We start from the raw sequence: 20,224 nt of genomic DNA on the forward strand, positions 1-20,224 counted from the left end.
TAAAAAGTAAGTATATATATATATACATATATTTCTCGCACTATCTAAATAGCCTTTTATATATATATGTCTGTTCACATATCTCCAACGATTACACTACATTAATATCAATATTTGTGTGAATTATCTTATATCAAAGAATAAATTCTGAAATAAATCACAACAAATTCAAATACGAGGAAGACGTTTAACTACTTTCCTTATTCTATAATCCTTTAGTATACTGTTACCACGTTTAAGATAGATTCGTTTTTGACTATAGAACTTTATCACATAGAAAACAGTCTCGGCTTATTGAGAGCAGTGCAAAAGAATTTGAAAATTGTGTGTATTAACGAACTTAAATGTGCTGTATTTTAAACTATATCATAAATTGAGATTGATTAAAGTCACAGGACATTTATACACGTTAGTAAAAAAAAAAAAGAAAAAAAATTAAAATAAAAAAGAAACAAAAAGAATGCATGCTCTAAAATTGTTGACGAATTTGTTAAAATTCTTATTGTTATTACATTCACGTCACACGTTATTTACAGGATCAAAATCGAATCTATCAAGGACATTATAATGTATCAAATACTTCATTATACTTACTACGATAATGAATAACATTTTTTTTATATATATATAGGTATATACCTGCACTACTTGGCTCCACTATATTCGTATACACATATTTAATAGTATAACTTATTATAGATACTAACTTGGACTCTACTATTCATTAAATTCTTGTCTACATCTATCTACAATAATATCTCTTAATACTATCTATGTACGGACGCGAAGCTACTCTTTATTAATATCTGTCATTAAATACTGCATTATAAATGTAATATCAAAGAGATAGATAGGTATACGATACGTACTTACATAATTGTATACTCAGCAAAAAAGAAAAATATATCTATTCAAAAAATATACTGAAACAATAACGATAATATAAAATCTCTAGTAACTTTACTGACAAATGAGAATTTCGATTCTCTTCTTCTGCCAAGTTTTTATTTTGCATAACATAATATCATTAAAATTGTTTATAAAACAAACAATATGTTTTGCATAGTACTAAATATGGAAATGGAATATGATATAGTATTTGAGCATACTGCAGTTGTAATACAAATTTCCATAAAGTCTCTATATATAATTACAAACACGTCATATATGTATTATTATATACAATACCTATATACACAAAACCTAATACATGGTAGATCATTTCTAAACTTATTTCCTGAAAATCTAACGGATTAGCTTATTCACTGTACATCTGATACCCCTTAACCGTATCATTTGTGACACTTACGTTAAATAAATCGGTCAACGAGCATGGAAGGGTCATACTGGGAATGTTCAATTTACCAAGCACGACAATTACGACGGACGTTAACTTCTCAACGATTTAATCGAAGCGAAATTTCTATTACATACGTCGAGTTAATTTACGAATAACAATCAATAATTGGCTAGTTACTATTTTCGATCACGTGTCACAAAAATAACAAGCTTTCCAAATCGTTAACCTCTTTTTCTAGTAACACGATCGTGCTCTTATCATGGCACGTTTTAAAGTTTTATTGTTAGTTCGGTCAAGATATAAATTTGAAATCGTTTCGATTTTATTATACTCGCGATCGACGTTCTTTCTGCCGTATATATTTTATATATACATATATACGTATATACGTATAACCACGTTCCAAACCCCATCCACACCCTTAACCGTCGAATGAACCTTATGGTGGCTTCCTTTTTTTCTTATAAAACCAAAAAGGGCTTTTCAATACCCGATCCAAGTTCCGATGGAACGAACGAGTTCTTCCTCGAGCTGTCCGATAACGGAGGTACTACTTGCCCCCAGGATAGATTACCTTCCCTTTTTTTCCAACAAAGGTTTCTTCAGGTTAAAGTGCATCCGATTAATATCAGGAGCGAAACGGGCGGATAGGGAGATTGAAGTTTCTACAGACATTTCTTTTTCTTTGTAGTGAAATTTATCGACATTTAATGAACTTTTTGGTGTACCGATAAGATTGGATAAATAAGAGAAAGGAATTTATACGAACATTTAATTAGAAATTACTATGTGTGTATGAAAAAGATTCTTTTCAGATATCATCGATCTTAAAACATTAAAATGCAAACTCTATAAGAAAAAATAGGATAAAAAAAAAGGAGCGGGAAGGGGCATTGGAGAAAATCTTTATCGTGAGAAAGGAGAAAAAGGTCCGGCAACGAGTGTATTTCCATCCGTGTTCAGGCAAACCGTAAACAACAGAGACGCAACACAACGATTATGCATGTACACGTGGTCAGAAAGAAGCGTCATGCGGTGCAGCCAAGCGTGCGTTGCTGTTTACCTGCGAAGGGCACGTCTCCGAAGTATTCCTCGACGTTGTCGGTAGACATGCTCTTGTCCGAAAGAGAAACGCTCGATAAAGATCCGCTGGATGCATCGAGAGAACCGCTTGCAGGAAACTGTAGCAAATCCTCATCAGTTTCCGTTTCCATGTCGCGAGATCTTCTTTTATAAACCTGTCGAAAAACGAACGCAAAACATTTTTCTCTCTTTTTTTTGCTCAGAGATTTTCTTCTCGAAATGTCGTGACTCAAAATTGTGACTTCTAGAAGATTTTATCAAAAAATGTAAGGATTTTTATCTTCTACTTGGAATCTATTTATTAATCCTTATTTATTTTTATAACAGACAATTCTTATGGAAACAGACGATTAAAAATGCATTCTCTTTTTTTCTTTAAATTCTTTAATTCGAGAAAATCGATTTTTATCAAATACGATATTCATCATGTATTAAAAAAGGAATAATAAAATAAAATAAAAATACAATGTACGAAGCAACAGGAAAAAAAAATTAAATTCGGAAAAGAAATTTCCGTGGCTTGACTTTCGCAATTAAAATCCCAGAAATCAGAGATAGCAGACAGGATCATCACAGCGATGAACATTCTGGAGGTAAAGAGCGTGAATCATCACTAAAAATTCGTACATTTTTCCGTGCTTCAACGGAATGGAAGAAGAAAGAAGCTTCAGGAAGACGAGGTAGAAGAGATGGTGGAGAGAAATGGAGAAACATTTTTAAGAAAGCAAGAGAAAGAGAAAGAGAGGAAAAGAGAGAGAGAGAGAGAGAGAGAACCAGAGAAGCGCAAAAGTCGAGGACTTCATTATCCAAAGGGTGTCAGCGTCTTGCATTTTGCTGCTCTACTGAACCCCCGGAAGTTGACAAGTGAAAAGCAACCATCCGTAATCGGTTCGTTCATTTTCGTCCTTTCTTTCGTCTTTTGCCTGTCGAGTCTCTCATCTTCGTCCTTCTTTCTCTTCTCGTCTATTTCACCGACCGTTACCAACGATCGTAACAACATTTGATCGAATTACGTCGACGATCACATTTCAATAGAGATTCGATAGAAAATTCTCCAAATAATTTTATCGTTCAAGAGATATATCTGAGATGATCTGCAGCTATTAAAACGTAATTCCATTGATCTCTGAAATGAAATAAACGTGACCACGAAAATAATGAAAAATTTGACTCGAGAAATTCGCTGAAACTTTGTATTTCTTCTTAGACCCCAACAACCGACAGCTTTATTGTAAAATTATAAGCGACAGATTGCAAACGTAGGAAGATCGCATACTTGAAGAAGTGGATTTCTAAATAACAGTAGAGAATTCTTCGAAGATGCAACGAAGCAAAAGCCGAGAATGCTCGATTCACACGATTTCGACGTACCAACGGATTCTTCCGAGCAAAAGGAAACGTATCCGTGCTCCAACGATGCACGTTGCTCCCTTCAGAAGGAACACGTTCTCCTTTTCCCTTCTGTGGCATCTAGCAAAAAGGATACACACACACATATATATACACATATATATGTATATATAAATATGTATATATATACACACTATATATATATATATATATATATATATATATATATATAGACACATACACACGCGTGCGCACATACACTGTGTTAGATTTCGCCGAGCGTGTACGGCCGTTGAAAGATGTGGATTTGCAAGTGCATATACCAGCCGTCGTCGCCGTTGCCGTTTGATGAAGAGAAAAGCATCCTATGCTGACTGAAGCAAGAGAGAGAGAGAGAGAGAAAGAGAGAGAAAGAGAGAGAGGAGAGATAAGAGAGCACGCTATGGATATCCAAGTACCGGTGGATAGGAGAGAGGAAGCGTACGCGTAGAGTCGGTCTCACAGCAGAGCGATCACAGGATGACGCGGCAAACGGCTGTGAAGGAGCGATGCTGATACCACGAGCAGAAACTAAGAGAGCGAAAGGGAGAGAAATAGGGTAGGGAACTGCCAGATTTGGCTCCTTGGAAATCGCATCACAGATCAAACAGGGCTTGTATATTAAACGTAGCCCTGTACGTAAGACGTTCGTACATAGGTATATCTATACATACTAGAGACCATATACTACCGCTTATCTTCTATCCAACGATTCGGATCGACTGAGAGATTTAACGATCTTTGACATGGATGGAATTTCTTGACTTCACGACGTTCCACGACGAACTCTGATACGAGAAGATATGAAATCGAACACACCGTTTTGTACGCATCAACGATCACGTAGCAAAACGTGCAGAAATGAATCTTCTAAGATCTTCCTAAGATATATACTCGCTGAATATTGACAAACCGGAGAAAGCAAATATTTATGACGACAATTACAAGAAATCTTTATCTGTTTATCGTCTATCGTAATAGTATCAAACATTATATTATAAATGAAAAAGTTGTTCTGAAAAAAAAAAGTTGAAAATTGTTAGGGATACGTGAAATTATTAAAAAAAAAAAAAAAAGAATACGGAATTCACCTGGCTCAACGGACGAATACGTTCGTGAATCGACTTCTCAGCTTGCATGGCAGAGGGTGGTGGATGATCGGGAGTCGGTGGTTGAACGTAATGAGTTGGACTCGTAGGGAACATCATTTGCACGCGTCTGAGTCTCTTATCTGTGGCCTCTCTGCCATCCTGAACCATCATTGTATGACCACCGTCAGGAGTTTCTCGTTTTTCATCCAGCAGACTTTCTTGGGAAGACTTCAAAGTGAGGAAGGCATTAGAGACGAAAGTTTGTTCCTGATGTATAGAATCGTTCTCGCTACAGGGCGACTTATCGACGCAAGGGCCGTTGTTATCAAGCTCATAGCCTTCGTAAGCGTGTCTACGAAGTTTCCTTCGTGGATTTAACATCTTTATTGGGCGATTCTCGTAAATCGATGTTATCGCAATTGGTTCTACAGTAGTATTTGCTGTTACTGTTGTTGTTGTTGTTGTTGTTGTTGTCGTCATCGTCGTTATTGGCATTGCATCTCGTCGATTGCCACTTTCCACGGACGGCACAAAACGAGACTTCATTTCCACGTACTGGTCCACGCTTCTCGTCACGTGTCGTAACTGCTCACGACGTTTTTGCAGCTGTTCAAGATCGATGTGACTACGCGCACCGCTACGCGCTAAGAACAAGTACTCGTAGTTACTCGGACCCAACGTACAATCCGCCGAAAGTGACATTTGAGTCTGCAGGTGCGTCGGCGAAACCGATAAGTTACGCCTCGGTGGTTTCTTCGGCGGTGTCGGCTACAAAAATCGCCATGAAATAAGCCTCCCTATTGGTATCGATCGTGATACCTATTTTCTACGCTATAGCATATGAAATCATAATAGATCGATTCGTTCGATAGTAAGTCAATGTTGTCACTGCAGAGTATATTAAATTTATGTATTTCGAACGAAAAAATAACTATACGTTTATTTGTCTACGATCGAAAACTACAATCTTTTATATCTAGATATATATGTATATGTTTGAGTATATATTATATATATCCGAATACAAATTGAGAAGTCTTCATAAAAACGCGTTAACCTGAACTCTATTTTCAAAGGATTTTCCATCAATTCTATATTTTGTGTTGAGCGATGCAAAAATCTATTTCCTCTACCTTCGTATTAGATTTCTCCGTTACAACGATCGAATCGACAGGCCAATTATCGAGAAATCGATCAACGAGGAGAATTCTCTACCGTGGAAGCCGCGAAATTGATGATACCTCCATCAATTTAAAGCACACTCTATGCTATAAACATTGTCGATATCTTACTTCACTACGTATAGAACATCTGCGGAACTATTCTCTTGTTAAAACGCGTAATCGATCTGGAATATTAATCGTACACTAGTAACGTTGTTCTTCGTATTCATAATTTAATGATGACGATCGCTAATTCAATCGTATAAACGGTGGAATAGAAATATTCGAAACGTTATTAATAACGCTATTTTTAGCATGAAACATCGATAGCTTCGAATAACTTTGATTTGCTTATGACGTCATTTCACCCCCATAAAAAGAGAAGAACTTCTTACCGAAACTTTGCTGTTAGAGGCAGGGCTATGAAGTGAACTGGACAAGGGTGCCATCGGTAAGTAAATCCCAGGAGCACCGGAATCGTTGGCTAAACAACGTCGTTCCCGTGGGCTCGGTCCACCAACGCTAGATGATGAGGAGACGCTCAATTGATCGGACTCCCTGTTACCACCATATCCCGTGGGCAATGTCAAGGACAGATCCTCCGACACGAAGCTACCCTCCATGGTTCCTCTTGGTACAGGTGGCGTTTGATACAATCCGCTATCCGAACCCCTATGATAACAAATCCCAAAAACTAAATCTTTGGACGTTATCAATCACAATTACTACCATTACGAATACTAACTACGTACCAACAAAATCGAAGTTTCCGTTCTCCTATCTGATCTCGAACGGAAGTCAAATTATTCGACATCCTCCGATTATTATTAAACCGTTATAGCCGTTAATTCGATCGAACTGAGCTTTCCAATTTGAATTCTATATCGACTTATAAATTATTCTAACTTTAAGTATTTAAAGGGATTATCTCGAAAATGAAAACGCAGTTCGTTCGTTCTATTTCATAATAAGCGAGTTATAAAGATGTGAATGATCCACGTGCCAAATGTTTATGTCATTACCCTGTCGTGTCGCGTGGTTGTAACGGTGTTCTAGAGGTGATAGTGTTTTGTGCTTTGTCTTCCGGTGTTTGGTCAGAACTTTCGAGAGTATTTATGGAGTTGAGAGTGTCAGACATGGACATGAGAACGCTGTCGAAGACTGAGCTGAGGTCGGAGTAATCCTCTGTCTGCGGGATAGTCCTCCGTACTCCATTCACTGGTCCCCTATTCTGCCCGTCTTCGCTGAAACGCGTTACGCCAACTAGGCTCGTCAAATCTTTCTTTCATAATTTTAACCATTTTCTTTAACTTTTTTTCAAGCGAAGCTTACGGAGTTGATAACATCGAATCGATATCGAACACGTCCCATCGAAGTGAAATCATCTAAATCTCCAAACCCCCATATTTCAACATATATCTGATCTATTTCAACAAATAGGAAACGATATGGAAAAACAAAAACTAAACAACGACGAGAGAATATCTTGCGAAAAACAAATCGAGTAGCAGTAGGAGAGAAGGCCATGCCCGGAGGACACGGTTGAGAGGCATGGTTATTAGTTTTGTGCTGCTGAGACGGGCTAACATTTACATTGTTTAACGTGATGGATTCATCTCGAGGCAGGCCGAGTCGGGGATACCAATGTCAAACACGGACGATGGAGGGCTTTCCTGGCTGGCATTGCACCCTTCATTCTTTATCCTTCTCACTCCGTCGAGTTCAGCCAACCGGTCGGCCTTAGTAGCTAGCGGAAGTGGAGAGCGAGAGAGCGAGAGTAGCAATGGGGCAATGCGGCGGGGGTGACCTGGGGCGAACGAGACGGTCGGACCCACCATCGCCTGCCTACATCAGGAAAATTAAACCAAGCCAAGCGGTGCTTAACGCGCTGGGGCTACACGCGACCGCGCCACCTCCTCCTCCTCTCCTCACTCTCTCTCATTCTCTCTTTCTCTCTCTATCTCTATCTCTCTCACTCTTTCCTCCACCTATACATCGAAACTTCCCTTCTCGACCCGAGAACCTACAGCTCTGTGGCTAACGCAGGGGCAACGCCACAGTGGCAGTAGCAGAAGTAGTAACAGCAGCAGTAGCAGCGGCAGCGGCAGCGGCAACAGTAGCAATAGTAGTATTAGTAGCAACCAACAGGAGCCAGCAATGACACCGGCTGCGGCTAACAGAAGCAGGTATACCTAGCTAGTGTAGGAGATGGCAACGATGGTGGCAGTGGTAGCAGCTACGCAAGTAGACATCATCACCCCTCCGCTCGTCCAGTAACTTTCTCTTTCTCTTTCTCTTTCTCTTTCTCTCTTTCTCTTTCTCTCTTTCACTCACCCTCTCTCTGTACTCGCTCATTCACTCTCACGATGCTGGGTCCACGTCTATGCTTTTGTTTGCCCACATCTCCTATATTAAAGCTAACACACAGCAATGCACGTACTTGCGCGCACCTACGCGTTATACATACATACGAATATCGAGTCTTTCTGCAAAATATTACGTTCCTACTACATTTTACCAATGCCAGAGTGAGCTGGTCTCTCTCTCTCTCTCTCTCTCTCTCTCTCTCTCTCTCTCTCTTTCTCCCTTTCTCTCTCTCTTTTCTTGCTCTCGTTTATTTTTCTCTCTTCTGCTACTCGTCCCTCTTCCACTCACCTTCCATGTTTCTCCCTTTCTTCGGTATTAATAAATAGCACGATGATAGTTCGAAGAGAGCAAGAACCGCGCGTTGCTCGTTTAAGGATTAAGCTTACTTTCTGGAAAAATGTCAGACTAATTAGTTGACCGAGAACTATTTAGATGAAGATTCTCTTTCGCTCGACGCTGCTACGCATTCTCTTCGTAAAAGTTCACGCGAGCACTCGTTCTAATGAGGAAGCGACGTGACCGGAAACTGGACGTAAACGAGAACGAAATAGCACTAAATTATATACCCGTAGCAAACTAGAAACGTACATATACAATGTTTCCCAAAGTGTAATTATTCGATGTAGTGTGCCGCTTGAAACAGTCAAACGTTCTTATGCCGCATACATTGTATTCGATATGAAATGAGTAATGATTCGTTAGAAAATAAAACGTATGATATATTAAATATAAATAATATCTACTTGACCTATACCTAGGAACGTTCTCGAAATTCTTTTCTGCTTCGTACACAAATATGAATGTATATAAATATAAAAACATAAAAGAGGTCACGACAAAAATATTTAGTTGTAAACATCAGATTATATCCCGTGATATCTAAATGTCTATGTACAAATAAAACATGTTATTTTTCATATCCAAAAAAAAAAAACAGGAAGGAAAACAAATACGTGCGTTACTGCGAAGATAAAATCGTTACTCCAAAGTTTGATCGATTAATTAAGATTTTCTGTTCCGTTGGATCCAAACAAATTACATAATCGTCGAATGTTTGCTCGAATGAATAATCCAAGTATTAAAGTCTATCGATGCTGATGAGATTTCAGCGAAGGGAAAAGAAGAAAAAAAGAAATAAATAACACGTAGGGCTCAACGAAGTGGATCGTGAGAGACGCAATAAAACTGGAAAAACGAGCAGAAAGAACGAAGAAAATAAGATGAAAAAAAAAAGAGAGAGTATACTCACAAAGACATAACGGAAGTTCCGGAGACACGACGATCATCGTCCCGAGGCTTATGATAGAACTGCCATTGAGTGGGCGACGTCCCTTCCGCCGGAGAAAGATCATCCCCAGGGCGTACGTTCTCGTAAGGGCTGCCCAACGAGTCACCACGCTGAACTGGAATCGGTGGCAAGTTCTCACTGTCGGCATCGCTTTCTATTCCGGAAGAGGACCTGTGCCCTGCACATGAAATATAATATTATATCATCGCACGTGTAACAAAAAAGAAGAAACGATATTAATTCTAACAATTCACAGATCACGTATAATATATTCTTTCACCGAAAAGTTTCACAAACGACCTAGTCAAATGAATTCTAAAAAATAGACCTTTCTTTTCTTTTTATATATATTACAAATCTCTTGATAAAGATTTAATATTATTACAGATTCTTACTCTATTATTTATTTAAATCATAATGATAATAAAATTATGAACAATAGCGTGAGTTATTCGTGTTTCTCGTATATGCATAATTACGGTAATGCTGAATACCGTAAAAAAAAATCGCAGTTAATATTCTTGTAATTAAGATGAAAAAGATGAAGTAAAAGGGGATGAGGAAAGTAGAAGGACAACCCGCAGCAATTCCAACGTACTCTTTATTACAGCCGTAATATCTTGGGTGACGTGTGGCGGAAATTGTCCCAAAAGGTCCAGAACGGTGTTTTGACGAGAGTCCCTGATTCCCAGATCCACGCCTCTGTCCAAAAGTGCTCGGACAACCTCCATCTTACCGCAAAGTGCCGCCTCGTGCATCGCTGTACCAGCGGACGTTCTTGTGTTGACGTCCACTCCCGCAGCGAGTAGAACTTCCACGACGGCTCTACAAAAAAAAAAAAAAAAAAAAAAAACAATGTCATGACAGCAATAAAGAACGGACAAATACCTTGATAATTTGTTTTGTTTAAAACATTGTTGTTTTTTTAAACAAATAAATTTATTTATTTGTTAGCAATTTATTCGGAGTATTTAAAAAGCTTACAAATCATCGTAAGGCCATGAGACGAATAAAGCCATAAAATTTCAGATATTTAAAGATTATTAATCGATGGAATCGTTTTTAAGAATTGTTTAGATATGATTTATAGAAAAGCTTGATTTGTTAATCAGAAATATTTGAAAACAAGTAAGACTGATAGGGTCTTACCAATAGGATTAAACGACTAGATGACGAAATGGCCAGAAAGCATTGCCTATGGTCAACATAATAATCCTCTTGGCAAAATTGAACAAAGAACGCACCCTTGCCTTTTCCAAAGGGACTAGCATGCGATCGTGCAGCATCGGCACGACGCATATATGTACATACATTTTCGATAGTCTCGGACAATCGAAATCGCAAAATACGAATTCCATCGCGCGGTCCACGCCGACTGCAGTGACCGCAGCCATCCGTCGCATATAGGATTCGCGGCTGGGGATCGGATTCGCATGCACCTACGTTGTTATTACCGTGCCATAGGAGTATTTGTATACTGGCTTACCGAGAGCAGCGATATTGAATCCGATAATAGACATTACTCCACCCCCACCATTCGCTTTCTCCCACACTCACCCTCTCAATCCCTTTGCTCACCCGCACTATCGCCAATCCTCTCTCTTTCTCTCTCACTCATTCTGCAATTCCAGCAAACGTCAAAGTAGAGTTCATCTCTTTCTCGCTAAAACAAACTCTATATCTCTTTCTCTCTTTCTCTTTCTATCTCACTTACTCGCGCATACACACGCGTAGGTACAGCTAGGCGTTATTTAACCAAAATTCGAGCGATAAAATGTCACGTTGTCCTTCTCTCACTCTCTCCCCCCTTTCTCTCTCTCTCTCTTTCTCTCTCTCTCTCTCTCTCTCTGTGTCTTTCTCTTCATATCCACATTCAAGCACGCAACGTACGCGCCATCAGTATAAAATGCAACCATCGGACTGTACTGTATATCGCCAAATGCGATCGCATTATAAGCGGCGAGCGACGGTTAAAGCGATTACCGGCTGCGAGGATGCATAGAAAAACCGACGTTATACCCGATTACAATGTGAGCACCGTTTCGCGGCGATTCACGATCGCCGACCATTTCGATACCAGCCACTACCACTCTCTCTAACCCATTCCAACGTTCAACCCTTCGTCCCTCTTTCTCTTTCTATCGCACATACACACATAGTCTACGCATCCTACCGTCGATTATTTTAAAGGCTTACCAAGAGGATTATGGACGTGTACCATCGCTATGTTAAATGAGAACGAATCGGTCGAAACGATAAAAATGGATATTCCGCTTGTTAAACGAGCGATCGTCCAGGCCTCGAAAAGAGAAGGGCGTGTAACTTTATATCGAATATAATTGTTGAAAGAACAATGATCAAAATCATTGGTGTTCCGCTAAAACTCTTGCCATTCCTGTTGTTGTTACTACTGCAGTAAGATTTTATATTGCAGAAAAATAAACGAAAGAACACGTTTGCTGAGAAGCGATCGAGCGTGAGACTACTACAAAGGGAGCAAGAAAACTAATTCAAAGTCGGCCGATAGAATATGTTAATAACGTTTTCACTTATTTTCCTCGCGCGATCGTACCACGTCGATGTAATCGATTATCCGGTTAATCTCTCACGCCATCCGATTAAACGATCGATTGGACAACGTACGCCGGTGCTTACAATATTATTTAATTAACAAACCATTAACGCGAATACGAATTTACAATTTCCTATGGCACATACGTTCTAGCATGCTCTTTCATTCGCATTTTAGGAATCGCGAAACAGCTTGAATTGACCGCTCTAATTTCATTCGACGATACAAATAATGAGATTTGTTCATTTTAATCTATTTTCGATATATCCCTTTTCGAAAGAATCATCATCCTTGATAACACGTGAGGTCTAAAATATAAAGCTTCTCTCTCTCTCTCTTTCTCTATATTCCTTTTGCTCTCCTAGGTGAAAATAACTTTAACCTTTCCATCAGCAGGTTTTCAAAGTTCACGTCATGATCTACACACGTACATGTACACACATACACACACAGAGCCACGTGTACACCGCGTAAACTGCATATGGATGGACTGAAAATACGTGAGGATAAGGAAGAAGATAATAACAACGCTGCTACTCTCGTACAAAAGGTTAACCCTTTCAGGTCGACCGATTTATTATCGTTCCTTAAATAAACCGTTTCAATATAAATCTTCGAAAATTATTAGCGATAAAAAATGATCTAATTCAGCATATAGAGAACGTATATTGGTTAGGCAGATTAATTATTAGTTTTGTCTATTAAACTATCAAAGATGATAACGATAAATAAGTACACGTCCAGATATCCAAAGACACCTTTTGCTAAAGGCAATCGTAGATAATCTAGGTCGATACGTTCTGACGGTGTTAATTAATACGATTCTCGCTATCGAGAGGCGGAGGTCGATTGCAATTCGCACGGATGAATCAGAGAGAGGCTGGCCGGCTGTTGGCCGGCATGATGCGTTCTGATGCATTCGTGTTCGCAAGAGAGAGGAGAGAGGATACGTTCGAACTGGTAGATGGTAACATAGGACGTGTTACTCTGAGAGGGTTGCATCGGACCGTGCCAGTTGGATGCAGGCATATATCCCATTCGACGGGATTACGCAACACGGTGCTCTCTGATTGGTTCTAATCGTCGGCTCTGCAAATGGCTCTACATCGTTATGGTTTGCTCGAACGAACCCATTGTTGTCCAGGTTTACAACATCGCGGAATGGGCATTATTTGGTAATTAGAACGGACGGTATTGCTGATAAGAAACGAGTAATGAAAGTTTCCCAAAGGAAAAAAAAAACGTTCGTTCCATTTCGTTCCGTCGATAGACTCTGATCGAATTTGTCAATTTCTGTTTCTTATTACTCCAAAGTCTATGAAAATAAAGATTATATTTGTAGATTAATCGATACAGTCCACTGATATGTGATCAAATTTAGGAGTTCGATTCGGATAAAAACGTAATGACGAATTTTTTTCATTCCAGAAAAATCACAGGACCACGAAATGGTGTACTCAAATGCACCGAAATACGCATCGGTGCAAATACCCTGCTTGCGCGAATTGCGGCTAATCTAACAGCGACACCGCCAATTGTAACGCAATATAAAATGGCGTTGATGGTGATGGTGGTGGCAGTGGTAGAGGTGGTCGTGGTAGTGGTGGTTGCCAATGAATGTGTAGACCAACGCCCGGACGCGTGGTCAAACGCGCTGCAGCGATCATCGGATCAGCTTAATCAAATAAAGAGAACGTGGGCTCTGCACAATATCAAATGGATCCCGAACTTGCGGTAGTACAAATCGAATACCAAGACGATTCACGATAGATTCTGCAGAAAGCTTAGTCAGCGGAATAAAGTGATCATGATTTATGATTTTTTCAGATGAACACTTTTGTCATTTAAAATATATAACAAATAAAAAACTAATTCGGATAATCTGAAGATTTTATACACACACACACACACACAACTTATAGAATCTTTTTAATTAGAAAATTTAAGATCTATAGTAAACTAAATTGTAAGCAAACACTTACCTATGTCCATTACGTGATGCTAAATGCAACGGAGTGTGTGGGAAGATCAAAGACGAGGAAGAACTACGTAGAGATTCAATCAACTCTGGATGGGTTCGCACGAGTAGCTCCACTGTTTCCAATCTGTAAGTGAATGACACGTCTAGCATCTTCGATATCCCTTATATGTATCTATTCTAACTATGTTTACAAACGATACTTTATAAGTATGTTTACAAACGATATTGGACTATGTTCAAAACCAAGCTGATACTTATATAACATCTGCATTAATTACTTTTATATTAATCTTTTTATAAGAAAAATTATTATTATTTTTTTGTAATATTGTCTCTTACTAAATTTTTTTGTTTTGTTTTAAATTACAAATTGTAAACCAACTCATATAACGTTCTATATAAAATAAAATCGGTGTATCGACAGATGGACCTCTTTCTCTCTCCATCGAACTTTCTCTCGTAGATTTAAAAATTCGTACAATCCATTTACCTGCCATATTGCGCGGCGAGGTCGAGAGCAGATTCTCCGCGGCTGTTGCGGATACTCGGGTCGCATCCGTACTGCAACAGCTGCGCCACTATTTCCGTGTGTCCATATTGTGCAGCACAATGCAAGGCCGTCTCGTTGTCCTTTGTCTGCAATCGTATAAAACACAGTGCAATCTCTTCTGACTATAGTTTGATAGATCAGTTTGTGAGAATTGCCAACTTCGAAGAAACATCGAAGAGATATTCCTTTCCCCTTATTTTATTGCTTTACGAATCAAAATAAGAATGACAGATGCCATTGAAGAATTCTCAAGAAGTACGATTTTCTCTCAAAAAGATTTTATCAAATGGTATTATTTTGGAAATTGCTTACCGCTAGATTGACTTTAGGAACCGAAGGTCCTTGGCTAAGAATTAACCGCACAATTTCAGCATCGCCTGCCCAAGCTGCCAAATGAAGTGGCGAAGATCCTTTAGCGTCTACGACGTTGGTAGAAGCCTCATATTGGAGCAATAACTTGACTACTTCACTGGATAGAAAAGAGCAACGATAAAATTAGCGTTAAGCCGTGTGAAAAATTTATAAATCGATAGTCCGTTAAAATTATAATCAAAGTAGTGTAAGAAAAGTCACGTATCAACGATAAAATCTTTAGTAGAGTAAACATTAAACCTTGATTAAAAAGCGATGTAAAACATACAATGCAAATTTATTATTTCAAACAAATGATTTTAATGAACTTGAATGCATACCGATGACCATTGAGAGCTGCATGATGAAGGGCTGTATATCCACTGGCATCTTGCACGTTAGCACCCGGACCTCGTCGTAAACTGTAAATACGACATATTATAAGATATTTTCGAACACCTTATATCCTCTTTGTTCTGTATAATTTAATAGCAAACAAGGGACATGAATTTCTTATACAGATCACAGTCTACGTGAGCAGAAAAACATACTGAAGCAAATAATCTGACAATTTAAATGTCGTTGTTAAAATATAGCTATGATAACTGGGTCAACAATGATGTATCAGTATCGACCATCAAATGCAAATAGAGAACAAGTACGCAAGTAGGGAGAAGGGTAGGGAACTAGCATCCGCAATTAAGAATTCACATTGAGTCATTGTAAACGATACTCTGACAATTGTTTTATACAAGCAGGAAGATAGTTTCATGTTACGTGATGTATTCGCGTGACGAATTACTGACTGCTCCTCGTCATTCCTTGAAATATTTTCAAAACTCTCTAGGAACCGAACGTGTGTTTCATAAAATTATATTACTCATCATTCGTCAAATTTTCCTAACGAAAGATAACAAATGAAATAGGAAATTTTCTCTGAAACTTCTCTTTGTTTCGTTTACTTGCATGCAAACTAAGATCTAAGAATAATTTCTGTAAATAAATCGTCGCAAATCGAGTAATGACTCGTTAGTGTTTGTCGATAAATCATCCGGGACACGCCCGGACATGACAAAGTTCAATTCTAGCTTCATTTCCGTTATCAGGAAATCACTTTGACTCTCGATCCCTTGATACTCTCTACAATCACTCGATTGCCGTCTCTTCTAAGTTTCATCGCAATTGCACTGACAAAGTATGACGTAAGCGTTAGGTATCACGACACCGGCCTCTATCGGCACGCTACAGAAGGTTAGATGGTGTCCACAATAGAGTCCGCAGACAGGAACAGGTTCGCTAATGAAGCTTCCTGCATCCGACACATGTTCTCATTACGCGCCTTTGTTGCCCACCCAGTTCCGAAATAGACGACTGCATTCTCGCAACCCCCGCAAATACCCCTATAAATGCGAGCAAGCTTCCTTTAGTTTTGTCTCGCTCGTTGTATCTATCTGTCTCTTGGGTATAACAGAAAGCTGCAATACCTTAACTATCTCTCTCTCTCTCTCTCTCTCTCTCTCTCTCTCTTTCTCTCCTCCTTTCTCTTTTTCTCTACTTTCTCTCTCTCTCTCTCTCTCCCTCTTTGTCTCCCTCTCTTAACCTTTCGTCAACGACACAAGATCCTACCCTCTTTTTTATTCGATACTGCGCTTGTATTACACTGGCTCGAAAAAAATATCATTAAAATGATACGTCGCCTAACGCGTTCAAAATAAGTTTCGAGAAAAGAAATAAGAATTTTAGTGGTTTACTTATAGGAACAATAAAAATGTGATAAACAGGAAGAGAAATTCTTGAGAGAAATCCTGAACTTCCTACAATCAACTTACTTGATAAAAATAAGCCCCCAATATTGCTCCTCCTTCTACAATATCTTTGTGCTATGTAATAAACGTCACAGAGGATGTCGCAAAGCGTCATATTTGCTTGGCTCTTAGGTGATCCTAATATTAAAGATGCTTGATAATATATTGTTATATTCGAGTTTAATCAAGATTTTATCGACTACTAGAGATGATGAAGGAAACAACAAGATAATGTCTACGTTATTTCTTAGATTTTATTACTGTAAATAATCTTTTATATTTGCATTATGTTTGAAATAAATTTTTATAAATAACAATTGTTCTTTTCTTGTTTCAAATGTTTAAAACTTTTTGTTCGATTATATCAATGAATATGATATTAAAAAATATAACGTTTCCCTCTTTATTATTGTATTTCAAAAATAAAGTAACGCCGACGTATTCTCAAATTGCGATAGGCATAAGTTAAAGGGACGTTGCTCGGACGTACAAAGCTTCGCAGTCGGCCAAAACTTATGCCATCGAAGGAATCCCACGAACAATGAACAAAAATAGAATTGGCACAGCCGCCAAAACCATTACGCGAATCCGGCACAATCGTGACTTCAAAGTCAACGAACGGACCAGCGCGAACGTAGCAACGTGCACATACGCATGTTTCCCGACGAAAACGATTTGTTAATTTATGCGAGGAGAATACTAACACGATCTTCATATTATTACCTTTTCTGCTTGTTTATAATACACGGCTTACGTTTTAAAGGTATTGTACCGTTTAAAAATTAAACTGGGCTAAATTGGTCGGATGAAATCAACAGAACGCATCAATCCATCACATATCGGTGACTTTCTAAATATTTTTCTACGATATTTATATTATAAAAACGATAAAATTTCATTCTTGCATGATCAAATATCGAAATTCTAGAGAAACGTCTTTTCTTTAGATTTGAAGATCTTAAAGCAGAGTATAAATAGAGAAAGAAAGAAAGAGAGAGAGAGAGAGAGAAAGAAAGGAGAAAAGGAGAGCTTTATCTAAGGGCATGCTAGATGAGATCAAAGCTCACCGACGTCGTCGTCATTAAGCGTTGCCCGTCATTAAGCATTTCGCTTAACGGTCCTTTAAATCATCGACTTTTCCAAAGCGGCACGCGTGCCGATGCTTTAAACATCGTTCAAGGTCTCCCACCCTTACACCATCTCGTTCCTTCTTTCGAAACCTCTGATCCATTATAAGCGAGATCAAAACGAGGAACGATAAAAAGGGGCGGCGAAAGGATAAAGTCGGACGTATAAAAGAATAAAAGAAAGAGAGAAGTAAAAAGGGGTGGGAGAGAGGTAGTTCTGGAGGTCGTCGAGAGTTGGCACGACACGATGTGGCGACGAGTTCGAGAAGAGCTTTCGTTCGCTTCGTAGAAAAGAAAACGAGAGAGAGAGAGAGAGAGAGAGAGAGAGAGAGTTAGAGAAAGAGAGAGAGGAAAAGAGAGAATACACGTGCTGCATCTCCTTTCCCAGCCCATTTACCACCCTTCGTCAATTCTCTCTCTCTCTCTTTCTCTCTTTTCTCACATTCGTGTCTCGTGAAACACCCCTCGCCATCCTAGCAAGCTGGTATATACTACATCGTCTTTGCATCGAGTAAAGGCACGTATTTGTTTTCCGCGCCCTAACAACCGCCGGCGTGACATCGAAGGTAGGCGAACGGACTTTTAAAGCCATGAGGGGGTGGCCACCCTTTCCCAATTCGTCGCGTCCTTGCGTACGACGCTCTTACATGCGTGCAGTCAAGAATCTCTCTCTATCTCTCTCTCTCTCCCTTCCTCTCACTCTCTCTCTTTCTTGCTTTCCCTACCGTTCTCACTATTTCGACCAGGCCATTCATCGAGTTCATCCGCTCGCAAGTTCCTTAATTAAACTCCGAAGATTGCGCGCAAAAAGGACATCACCCAATGGCCCTACGTCCCTTTCACATTGTCTGGCCTAACGAATGAAACGACGTAAGGGTAGCTAGGAAGAAGAAGGGAAAGAAGGGGATCGAGGGAGCCTGATGTGGGCATACTTTCACCGAGAAGCAGATCGAGAAGAGAATGAAAAGAGAGAGGATGATATCTACTTGTTAGACCACGTACAATGACAATTTCTTGTTGGACTTAATCAAGGAACTGGACGATTCTCGAGTATAGATCCGCTTGTTAACAGTAGATCGAGGAAACTCGTCGCTGTTCTTCTTTTTAACACGCATAGTTTTGAGTGCACAAACCTTGTTCTAACAAAGAAGATTTTCAAATCACTTACATTGATAATTATTTATTAAAAGTCGCTAATCGACTGATAATATTTCATTCTGATTTTTGCGAACTTTGTAAAAATTCATATCGATTGTTAAAGTTAAATTAAAATATGTTTGATCTATTAAATACGAAACTGATGTCAGAATATTGTTAAATATGAAAATGTTAAAAAAGATCGAATGTTAAAAGTGTTCAAGAAAAATGAAAATAATACGTAACATCGTATGTTTCTCTGCAAATTTCTATACGATTCTTGTATAAAATATTTTTTCATAAAGAATATACTGAATTGAAAAATCATATAAACATATTCCATATCAGTTGTATGATGAAAGTATTATAAAATCTCAAGCTCTATATGAATCCAAAGGCATTCAATTCGGAATCTAAAGTTCGTGGTATCTTCTTTTTTCGAGCCATAGTGCAATGAGAACGGTGTGATCTAAAACTAACAGTCGTAGAGGGGAATGAACTCATTGGAATACGCATGAGTTGTATTGGATGTCGGTGGTGAAATGCTTGTCCCACTGTTTCCTCTTAACACTGCGAGAAACTTTGCTGTTTGCTTCAATAGAACGACGCGGATGTAAACGCGAATTCTATATCATATTCAAAAATTCCATTGTTTATATCGTATTACTAACGGACGATACAAATTCTATCGAATTCTAAACGATGAGATTATAAACGGCGAACAAACGAGTTATTGATTCAACTGAACAAACGTGTAAGGCTTTCAAATAAAGAAAACATTTACCAAGAAATATTTATAATGCAAACAATTCTCTAACTAATGAAATCTCAAACACGAATAATTTTAATCTCGAGTATCGATTCGTTGATACGATACTTCGAAAAGAAATTAACAATTGTAAGAAGTTCAAAGTAAGTAAGTACGTGGAAAGCTACAACCCCGTTCACAATCGTGAAAGGCACCACTACGTGAAAGTTGAATCGAACGGGTAAAGTACGAGTCTTGTGTTCCGTAAAAGT

At 38.7% G+C, this 20,224-nt stretch overlaps 1 protein-coding gene across 3 annotated transcripts in view; it reads right to left on the minus strand.

Annotated features, from left to right (window-relative positions):
* Nucleotides 1–20,224, minus strand: part of LOC127065687 (ankyrin repeat and SAM domain-containing protein 1A-like) — a 67,377-nt gene that overhangs the window by 39,385 nt on the left and 7,768 nt on the right. For 2 of the 3 annotated variants that reach the window (XM_050998417.1, XM_050998415.1), the window contains exons 2-11: nucleotides 15,477–15,557; nucleotides 15,097–15,253; nucleotides 14,725–14,870; nucleotides 14,236–14,358; nucleotides 10,280–10,506; nucleotides 9,643–9,859; nucleotides 7,049–7,270; nucleotides 6,422–6,698; nucleotides 4,864–5,631; nucleotides 2,364–2,538 (exon numbers count right to left, since the gene is read on the minus strand). In XM_050998417.1, the coding sequence (XP_050854374.1) occupies nucleotides 2,364–2,538; nucleotides 4,864–5,631; nucleotides 6,422–6,698; nucleotides 7,049–7,270; nucleotides 9,643–9,859; nucleotides 10,280–10,506; nucleotides 14,236–14,358; nucleotides 14,725–14,870; nucleotides 15,097–15,253; nucleotides 15,477–15,557 (2,393 nt within the window). The remainder of the gene's footprint in view (nucleotides 1–2,363; nucleotides 2,539–4,863; nucleotides 5,632–6,421; nucleotides 6,699–7,048; nucleotides 7,271–9,642; nucleotides 9,860–10,279; nucleotides 10,507–14,235; nucleotides 14,359–14,724; nucleotides 14,871–15,096; nucleotides 15,254–15,476; nucleotides 15,558–20,224) is intronic. The other variant, XM_050998416.1, reaches the window with a different exon arrangement.

Source organism: Vespula vulgaris, chromosome 8 (genome assembly GCF_905475345.1).
Source record: "Vespula vulgaris chromosome 8, iyVesVulg1.1, whole genome shotgun sequence".
NCBI classification, from domain to species: domain Eukaryota; kingdom Metazoa; phylum Arthropoda; class Insecta; order Hymenoptera; family Vespidae; genus Vespula; species Vespula vulgaris.